Source organism: Chiroxiphia lanceolata, chromosome 19 (assembly GCF_009829145.1).
Source record: "Chiroxiphia lanceolata isolate bChiLan1 chromosome 19, bChiLan1.pri, whole genome shotgun sequence".
Lineage (NCBI taxonomy): Eukaryota > Metazoa > Chordata > Aves > Passeriformes > Pipridae > Chiroxiphia > Chiroxiphia lanceolata.
This window is the reverse complement of record NC_045655.1, coordinates 8,312,666-8,323,301: the sequence shown is the minus strand read 5'-3', so window position 1 is coordinate 8,323,301 and position 10,636 is coordinate 8,312,666. Positions and strand designations below refer to the sequence as shown.

The 10,636-nt window shown below is 45.6% G+C and overlaps 1 protein-coding gene across 1 annotated transcript; it reads left to right on the top strand.

Moving 5' to 3' along the window:
* Positions 1 to 2: 2 nt before the first annotated feature.
* Positions 3 to 9,603, top strand: TRIM25 (tripartite motif containing 25). The gene is made up of 9 exons (XM_032706698.1): positions 3 to 713; positions 1,822 to 1,917; positions 2,317 to 2,550; positions 3,010 to 3,169; positions 3,785 to 3,862; positions 4,237 to 4,317; positions 5,001 to 5,027; positions 5,366 to 5,461; positions 6,151 to 9,603. Exons 1-9 carry the CDS (start codon positions 96 to 98, stop codon positions 6,669 to 6,671), a joined length of 1,911 nt encoding a protein of 636 aa, XP_032562589.1. The 5' UTR covers positions 3 to 95; the 3' UTR covers positions 6,672 to 9,603.
* Positions 9,604 to 10,636: the final 1,033 nt, after the last annotated feature.

Below are 10,636 nucleotides of genomic sequence, written 5' to 3'. Positions count from 1 at the left end.
AAGCCCCGGCCCCAGTTTCGTTTTTTCCAGACCCGGTTTCGTTTCTCCATCCCCAGTTTCATTTCTGGCTGTTCGGAGCAGCGGCGGACGCGGCGATGGCGACGCTGGAGCCGGAGCTGAGCCTGGCGGGGCTGGAGGAGGAACTGACCTGCTGCATCTGCCTCTGCCTCTTCAGCAGCCCCGTGACGGTGCCCTGCGGCCACAACTTCTGCGCCGCCTGCCTGGAGCTCAGCTGGGCCGGGCTGTCGGAGGGGTTCAGCTGCCCCCAGTGCCGCACCACCTTCGCGGTCCGCCCGAAGCTGCAGAAGAACACGGTGCTGTGCCGGGTGGTGGAGCAGCTCCAGGGCCGCGCTGGGGCCGGGGGTGAGGAGCAGGAGGAGGAGGAGGAGGATGGAGGGGCGGCGAAGTGCGAGGCGGAGGAGCCCCCCGTGTACTGCGACAGCTGCCGGGAGGCGCCGGCCGTGCAGACCTGCCTGACCTGCACCGCGTCCTTCTGCGCCGAGCACCTGCGGCCGCACCGCGACAGCCCCGCCTTCCGCGACCACCAGCTCTGCCCGCCCCTGAGAGACCTCCAGTACCGCAAGTGCCCCTCGCACAACCGGCTCTTCGAGTTCTTCTGCAGCAATCACGGCAGCTGCATCTGCTCCCTCTGCCTGCTCGGGCACAAGGTGTGCCACACCATCCCCTTGGAGCAGGCTAAAGCCAATGCCCAGGTGAGCAGCTGCGGGGGGGTTGGTGCCCTCCGGGGCTGGAACATCCTCCCAGGGACACCCTGGAGCCTCCCTTCGCTCCTTCAGGGAGGGTGAGGGGGAGGCTGGACCAAGACTTGGACTGTAAATCTTGCATCTGGCCTTGGCAGACTGTTATCTCCCTCCCAGGCACATCTTCAGATTGATTCCTTGTGTTTTCCTCCTCTCTGCAAGGAGAGAGTCATTCCTTGCATTTTCCTCCTCTCTCCAAGATGTTGCTCAAGGGCCAGGGTTCTGGGAAGGTGCTGTCATGGGGCTGATTGCCAGCTCCTGGGCTGGGCTGGGCTGACCAGTGAGGTCTTCTACACTCCTGGTGTCATCCAGAACTCCAAGCCTCCTCTGCTGCCAGGGCTCACTGCGTGGCCTTCTCACAGGCTGACCCGAGGGGCTGTGGACAGACATTGCCCTGTGTATGTTTTTAAGACTCAAAGAATTATAAAAGTAGCCTAGGGAGATCTCCAGCACATAGGACGTGCTCTTCTCCAGCGAGAAGGAGATTCACAGAGTGGAAGCCTGGCCTTCATATCTTACAGTGCAGCTGAAAATTGGAGGGTAGTTGAGTAAAGCATGCTTGAAAAGTTCAGGTGGCCAAACTCCCATCTGTTTGGTGAGTGTGTGTACAGCTTTCCTGCAGAACTCATCCCTGACTGAGCTTAGCAGCATCTTGAGCTAAAGGAACAGGTAACTCGCATCCGAGTGATAAAATTCTCAAAATGAGAGGGGTGAACAGTACCATTAACTCTGTGCCCAAAGCCCAGCCTGAGAGCTAACATTTATTCTTAGCATGTGAACTGCTGAAAGCACTCAGTGCTTATCAAGAGAGTGAGTCAACAGTGTGCATCTTGCTTCTGGGAGAGGTGGAGCTGCAGGGAGGGTGTGGGTGCCACAAGGCACACGTATGCAGGACAGTACTTCTACATCCTGGAAGGTTTCAGGAGAGATAGGTTTTAAACTGCTGGTACTAAATGCTTACAAGGTTATTTAAAACTTCCTGTGAACATGATTCTTATTCAGTGAGTGTGACCCAATGCAACTGCTTCTCTGACATAATTTCTGATCTCTCCTATTGCAGGTGATGCTGAAGAAGAAACTCATGATGCTGAGTAATCAGAGTGAAAGAGCTGCTCAGGCAATGAGCACTGTGAAAACCAACCAAAGCCAATCTGCTGTAAGTGGGTAACTGTTCAAAGTGCTGTCGGGTTGCTTGGCGCACGCTGGCCACTGTGTGGTGTTGGTGATTGTGCCCTCGTGACAACGGCTGTAGTACTGAGGTTGAATTGGCAGGAGAAGATGTTATTAGGAAAGAACAGAAAAGAGGCATTTTGGCAGGGCCAGGCAGCTCTGTGGGATATGGGAGTAAACCAGGCACTATGTGTTTAATGCCCCCGTTCCTTGCGAGTGAAGCAGTTTTCTTTACAAACTACGTAGAAATACTCAGCTCTTCTATTTCCTGTTTCAAGTAAGAGAACCCTAAATGTTCCTCAAAGGTTTTTGTGCAGTAGCAGTAAGAGTACTTTGTTCACAAACTGTTTTGAAACCAGTGTCTGTCTGCTCTTGTCTGCTCCAGGAGACAGCTTCCAGAAAGAAGGATTTGATTAGAAGTGAGTTTTCAGAAATTAAAGCTATAATTGAAGAAAGAGAAAATGAGGTCATGAAAGCAATTGCAGATGAAGAAAAGAGAGTTTGGAACAAGTTTGATTATATTTACGGTGTTCTGGGAAATAAGAAGAATGAAATTCAGTCTCTCAGAGATCAGATTGAGATGGCACTGACTGAAAGCGATGACGTTCTGTTCATGAAGGTATTATGTCCTTTAAATGTGAATCCAATTCTTCATGTTTCTAGAATAGCAGAATCACAAAAACCTGCTGTGGTCATCCCGCTCTCCAGACACTTTCAGTCAAACGGTATTGCAGTTGTGTGCAAGAACCTGCTCTGAAAGGATGTACCAATGAGTACACAAATATCAGCCAAAGAACACTGAAATGGTGTCTGAACGGTCAGTTCAGCCATTACCTCTGCCACAAACAGAGGGGCCAGCGGGCGAGAGAACTCATCTCCATGAGATGCTGCAGTTCTGTCCAGATCCTTCTCATTGTTTCAGATATCAGTTGGGAATTAAGGCATGTGGGCTGCTGCTGAAATTATGCCCTGGGTTGTGTCCAACTGTAGCCTTTGTGCCATTTAAAATAACCTGGTTATATTTTAACGTCTGTGCTATGCAAGGTGGTCTGCCCAAATCTTCCATCTGTCATTTCAGAGAGCAGTAGCACTGCAACGAACATCACCAAAAGAAGCTTTCGTTCCTGTGGTTGAAATGGACCAAAATGTGATGAATTCCACTTATAAGTTTGCCGTTAACCTCAAAGAAACACTGAAACTTGCAGTAGTGGTTCAGTATAAGGAGAGAAAAGCAGAAGGTACTGTATCACTGAGAAAACTGGCATTTTCTGCTTTGGCTGTGAGCTCAAATGAGGGATCTTCCCTCTCCAAATATAATTTAAAAAAAAAGTGCAACAAGTACAGTTGGTTAATGTAAATTATGTCTTCCAACCTCTGCAGTCCTCCCTGCATTTCCACACAAAACCATTACAATATGGGCTAAATTAGGAGACAAAACATGCCAGTGTCTCTTCACTGTTATCTGTAATTGGATAAGTTGATGAGTATCATGATCCTACACCCTTCTGGCACAGCTCAGCCTTTCTTCCTTAGAGTAATTTATGGTGTCATTATGTAGCAGGCTTGGATGTGGTTAGGACATGGATTTGAGGGGAGACGTGAAACTCTTTAGAGTGACAGGACTTGGGTTACCCAACTGTCAAGGTGCTGATTGTGTAAGTCCTACTTACTGGGTTAAGCAAAACTGGGCCATGGGGATGCACTTTCCATCTCTGCTGAGTGTCCCTTCAGTTCTATTCACATAATGGATAAATAAGACTGAAAAATGTCCTCACTAATGCCTTTCTTTGTAGTTACTGTGCATTTCTGTGTACTGGCAATACCAACCATAATGTAAAATATTGCCATTGCAGCCACACCTGGGAAAACTATGGGCCCTCCAGTGGCTCCTAGAGACAAAACCCCTGTTGGAAGAAGGCCTCATCAGCTACGTAAGTACTAAAGAAATCATCCTCTCCTAACTATGGTTTTACAAATAAATAAGAGTTCAAGCAGTTACCCCAGAGCTGTTTGCTGTAGTGGTGATGCAGAGATTATCTGTATGAGCACCTTGGCACGGGAAAGGGAGGGTGCTTTGGGATGTTTAGTGATGGATGCCTTGTGAGCTGGAAAGCAGTGAACTGCACAGGTACAGTGGTGCATCAGCCTGTAGTGGTGTCAGTGTGGGCTGTAAAGCAAAGCAGAGCTTCCCCACCCTCTGGTTCTTTCAGGGTTTTTTAATTTGTACCAAACACTTCTTGGCTTGTTTGATGGATTTGTACGTATTGAATTCTGCTTATGGGCTGTTCATGTTCTGTTGTTTTAGGTGCTCCCTCACAAGATCGTTCCCACAAAGAGAGAATCCTTTCCCACACTCCAGCCACTCCGCAGGAGAAGGCAAATACCAGTAAGTGGTGATTAAAGGAGCCTTACTCAAACATTTTGCTGGCCACATCTTGCCTACAGTGTAGGGCTGGGGTGATGGAGAAAAGTCCTTGTGGCAGGTTATACTGGGGCCTTTCAGTGCTGTTTTATTCCAGATACCAGCATTAATGGGCACTGTAGTCTGTTTGGAAGATCTTTCATATTTTCCTTTGGAAATAAATCCAAGTGTTAAGAAACCACTTCTGTTACTCCCACAGAGCTCTTGACAAAAGGTCCTTTCCATTCACAAGTCCTGGGTGTGGAGCACTCAGTGGGGTCTGTTGGGGAAGATGGAGTTTAATAGACTTGTAGCTCCTGTTGCTGCACTGAAGTTCTGTTGTAAAAAGAAAAGGAATAGTCTGTGCCTCATGGGAACAGGTGTGTTACCACTTGCCTGAACATGCAGCATCCTGGAGGAGAGAAATATTCCAGGGTCATATTTCCTATGACTCTGGAAATAGGAGGCAAATAGCAGGTTGTGTTTTCTGTGCAGCTTTTCGGTGTGGGTGTATTTGCACCTGGCTTCAACATGCTGGACTGTCAGCTCCATCCACTGGTGCAGCTTCAGAGGAGCCATGACAATGGTGTTACAGCTGGCACAGTCTTATCAGTGGCTTTTCATTCTCAGTAGAACTCACAGTCTGCTTTTTCTTTTTCCCCCTCCAGAGGAGAAAAAGAAACCTGCTAAAGTTGGTAAGTCCAAACTTTCAGCATGCTTATTCTCATTTTCATTGACGGCTCTTAAAATGATAAGCAGATGGTCATTAGTGTTGGCAAATTGAGTGTTGGTCAATAGTGTTGGTGTAATGATCACCAGAGTGATCAAACACTGATAGAGGTTGTACAGAGACAGTGGGATTTTCAAAACCTGACAAGATGGGGAATAACCTGAGCTAATATTGAAGTTAACCTGGTGTGGAGCAGGAGGCTAAACCAGATAATCTCCAATCTGAGTGTGTCTGTGGTGGTGTGTTAAACATGCAGGGTTTCTTTCCCAACTGGCCAAACTCTCTTTTCTTCTGTCCACACAGCACCAACCACAGCACCAAAAACTGCAACTGCTGCTGCTGCAACTAAAGAGCTTATTGACAGCTTTCTGAAGAAATCCAGAGAGGAGCTTCTGCAGTGTAAGACACTCAATATTACACTACTTAAAGATGAACTTTCTGCATTTATTGTGCTGGTGTTATGTGTCCTCTGTAGCTACCTAACAGAAATACTTCTGAGGAGGTTTTGTTAGCTTAATAGGCCATCAGCTGGTTGTTACAAATGAAGGAAATTTTTGGAGGAAAAAGGGGCAGGAGTTTTTTAAATAGTTCTTTTTCCAGATGAATCAAATTTGTCTCCAGTATTTGTGTATCTTTATGAAGATAAATGAAGTTTTCCAAGTAATGGCTTTGGTTTCCTCCAAAATGATGGCATTAGGGTAGCCTAGAAATATGGTGTAATGCACTGAATTTTTTTTTTTTTAATGAAATGCAGGCTTTTATGTGAGCCCAGGATGGCTTGATAAGATGCTATATAACATGGGTATACCTTTTGCTGCCAGATCAAAGATCCCCTTCTTTTTCCAGCATTTATTTGGGTTGTGGGGATGCAGGAAGGAAGGAAACTTGCCCTCCATTTGCCTGCTGTGTAACATGGAGCTGCAGTTAAACCTAGAAGGTTTTACTGAGGCCCTCAGAACTGCCTGCACTGAGGAGGAGAGCAGAGCTGGGAGATGAACATGCATGGGAACCAGTGCTTGGGCAGGACAGGATAAATAAATAAAAGTGCTTCGCTCTTCAGTACCTTCACACGATTCGTGTCATTGCAGATACTGCTCAAATCACCCTGGATTACAACACAGCTCATAACAACGTGATGCTGTCGGAGAACTACACCAGGATGTCCGTCTCAGACACCTTCAGGGGTCACAACCCCCACCCTCAGCGCTTCACCGACTTCCGCCAGGTCCTGGGGTTCCAGTGCTTCAAGAGGGGGATCCACTACTGGGAGGTGGAGCTGCAGCAGAACAGCTTCTGTGGCATCGGGGTGTGCTACGGCAGCATGGCCCGGCACGGCCCCGAGAGCCGCCTGGGCAGGAACAGCAGCTCCTGGTGCATCGAGTGGCTCAACAACAGAATATCATCCTGGCACGACGACGTTGAAAAGTGCTTACCCAGCACAAAGGCCACCAGGATTGGTGTGCTGCTCCACTGTGAGGGGGGCTTTGTGATCTTCATGGCGGTGGGGGAGAAGAACAACTTGATCTATAAATTCAAAGCCCAGTTCACCGAGGCCTTGTACCCTGCCTTCTGGCTGTTCTCCAGTGGCACTGTGCTCTCTCTCCTTTAAGTGAAACAGTAAGGTCTCCTATCTTAGTTTGGTTCACCTAGATACTTATATGCACGTAATCAAACCCAAAGTCTCAAAGATTTGAGGTAAAAATTATTAGCTCTTTCAAGTGGTTTGGGAAATCTGCTGATTCTTTGGTCTGAAGCCTTTAGATAGTGATTTAGCAAAATGCTGATGATAGCAAAAACTATAATGAAAGGTTTTGCAAAGACTTTGATTGCCCTAAAATCAAAGTCATGGTACGAACCATTGTTAAATCTCTTCAGTAGCTGCTGTGGCTTCTGTGGTTGACTGTAAAGGAGCCCCAGAATTAATGTGTTTCACAGGTAACCATAACCCCTTTGAGAAAGAAACAGGAAGAATTCCTTGACAAATTCAGGTTCCAGGCTTTGAGGGAGCTCTCAGTGTTGCCTTTTTGTCTATACACAGACTGTTCTTCATACACAGGTTCTCAGTGTATGACTCCATGAGATGCTACAGAAAGAGTTACTGAAATCAGTAAGTCCAGGTCTTATGGCACGAAGTTGTAAAAGCCAATATGACAGATCTCATCAGAATGGAAATGCAGAGACTTTTAGAGTTGATGGGAAAGAAATGGTGTTAAAATCACCAAGGAATAAATGACATTGACTCAGGGAATACACCAGAGAGTCTTCAGGAAGACATCCTGCAGAGCAGTGATGTGTGTGCTGTGATAACACAGTTTGTGGGATGAAGTATTCTGTCTCATCTACTGACCCAGAACATGCTTCACATCTTCACACTGAAGGCTCTTTAGTGTTGGGGGTTTTTTTGTGTGTGCTGAGGAGTTCAGGGGGTGCATTTTTGGCTTGCATATGGAGCATAAATCTGCTGTTTGCTTAAAGCAGGGTCTTCTGTCATAAAGCTTTTCCCCTTTGTGAGGTGGGATATTCTCTGCTGGTGTATCTTTTGTTGTTCAGGTGGTAGAAGCTGGATTTCTTGTAATGTTTTTGGGACTCTGATTTGAGGAGTCTCAAGACATGTGCACAGGACCTAGAAAATGCTGTTTCTTCTCTGCATGAAGCCTGTGGGCAGACAGGTGAGTCCTTTGAAACATGCAGGGAATTAGCACAAAGGAGAACATACATCCATTCCTACTGGGATGGATTTTTAATTCTCCTGGCATTCTTTGCTTTGGGTTGTGATATGTCTTCAGAAGTTCTGTGTACAGAGGAATCTGTACTTCCTACTTACAACTTTAAAACGATTTGTATCGTTTGTATCAAGGTATTTGGATCTCATAATTATTGGGTCTGTATCTTGTTGATGCCTCTGGACTTACTGTGGTAGCTCCTATTTCTTGTAGCCCATGAAGAACAGGGAAGCTCACATGAGGCACTTCCTGGACTTCGATTTGTAAAGCTCCCCTTGTGGGACTTGGTGAAATAGAACACAAAGCCACTGCTGGCAGTTTGGCAGGGAATTGTTAGAAGGCTTAAAAGATCCTCTATGATACATTCCACATTAGCCAAAGTGCTTTGGAGAGAGACTTTCAGGGCTTGGTGTCTCTGTTTTCACTGGGCTTGTAAACTCTTGGTACCTTGTCAAGGATAGCCTAAGTTTGATTTCTTCCATTTCTTTGGCCAAGATAGGATATGGAATTGATGGTGGATCTAAAAGTGCCACAGCTGTCTCTGGAGCAGTTGTACTATTTCAAGGGTCTCCACTCTCCAAGCACAGTCAGCACTGAAACTACCAACCTAAGCAGAACTCTTTAAAAGGTGGGGAGGGAGGATATGTCCTGCTGGGAGCCAACAATGAGTGACAGACTGGGTTTTCTGCCCTTCCAGTTTGTCAGCATTGAGGGACAAGAGCAGTTTCCTCTGAGAAATCCTTTATCTGCTTGGCAGTGCCACGGGGCTGCAGATCCACTTGTAGGTGCTGAAGGATACTCTGTTCCTTTGGGACAAAGGTTTGTGCATTGGAGAAGGTCCCCATTCTCTGTTGCTTCTTGACTTAAAAGGGGTGTCAGTACTGACCTCTAAGTCTTTGGGCTTCTGTAGCCACAGTCTGGAGTGACACCCAAAGTCAAGAGCAGCTTTTATTCTGGACAAGGTGGGAATTCTTGAAATGTGACGTTGGTGAATGACCAACAGTATGGAAGACAGAAGGTGTCCTGGATTACGAGGCAGTGAAACAAGCCTGCCACTGTACTCCTGGTCCTATTTTTTGCTTTCTTAATGCTATGAATGACTAGAAATCATAGAAGGAAATTCTGTTAATTTGGAATGAAATCAGAAATACGTAATGGAATTGCTGGATTTCTGAAAACTCTTGTTTTCGTTAGCTTCAGATATCTTGGATATATTGAAACATTAGGGTGATATAATATTAAGAAAAATATTAGTTACAGCATAATAAGTGATGATTCAAAAACCTTTTCAACACAACTAAAGTGGTTGCACTTAGGCAGTAACTATCAAAGCTATACTGGTTTTAAACAAAACATATGTAGAAGCATATATTTTAATTGTACTTCTCTTGTTAATATTATGAAGAACCCAACTTACCCAGTCTAGATATAGAACTAATTCTGGTGTCAATAACACCATAAGGATGTGAATTGATTGGCATTTTAATGTACAAGTGAGAGTAAATCAAGAAACAGTTGCTCAGTGAAAAATAAACTACTCCGTTTAAATTTAATCTTTTCTTCAATGAAACACATCAGTAAAACATTGTATTTAGAAAAAGAAATGCTTACGTAGTTATCTTTTGGTTGCAGTGATGTATCAGCCAGGTACTTCAGTATGTGTATGGTGTGTTATTCCATGTAGTTGTGTCACCTGGGTGTCCCCACCAGGGCCACCAACATGGATTTTATGCCATCTGGTCCCTGGCCTGTAACTGCTGCAGGAGCTGACTGGTGAATTGTGATAGTTTGAATTCAATAAACACTGACAGTAAACCCGAACTCTCAATGTTTTGTTCTGTGCTCAGAGTTGAAGCAAAGCAGTGAGGGAGGCAGAAGGGAAGACAGAGCAGAGTACAAATAACAGGTCCTTTACTGCAGAATTCCCTGAGTTATACAAGAAGTGGGTAAGAGAGGAAAGGAGAGCTGCAGAGGCTGTGGTGTCCTCTGGGCTGTCCTAGATCTCCTTCCCCTGAGCTACACACCCATTACCAGCTGAGTACAAGGGGAACATCCTGACCAGTAAACAGAACTGGAACCTTTTCAAGTAAACAAAAACGTGGTCATCAGCTGGAGGAAGAGGAACAACTAAGGACTCAGCGTGGGATTGCTTAAAAAACCCTCAGGTGATGTCCAGCATCTGCCAGCTTAAGGTACACCCAGAAGCAGCAATGGGTGATGATTCCTAATATTACCCAGTGAAATCAAACTAAAGGGAGTGTGGTTTGCAAGGTGCTGCCTCCCCACATGGCCAGTGGAAAACAGCTCAGGAGGGAACTGTTCTGGTGGCTCAATATGTTTAAAAATCAGCCCAAAAAAGGCATCCATGAAACAAGTTCAGCATTTCCTTTTCCACTTAAAGTTCTCCAAGTCAGTTGGGCTGATGAAAGTTTTGGAGAAGAAACTCTCTGAAGAGTTCCCAGAGACTCAAACAGTATTTCTTGATCAGCATAAAACAAAACAACAAACCAGCAAAAACCAGGGGAGGAAAAATCCTCATCTTCACTAACCATGATGGCCCTGGGATTAGGAGGTCAAACAGGTCTGTCAGAGCTTGGTTTCAGTTTCCAAAGCCAGAGAAATAGATATTTTAAGCCCATATAAACTTGACTGTGACTATAGCCTGGGTCTTGAGCAAGTACTGAGATCTTCAGGAAGTCAGCAGGCTCATTGCTCATACAAGGTCTATTTTCTTCCTTGCTAATGACATTTCCTCTGGATTTAGCTTTGTGAACACTTTTTCACAGCAAAAAGAAAAACTGACTTGGACTCCAAATTGTACTCTCTGGGAAAACATGTGAAAGTGTTTATC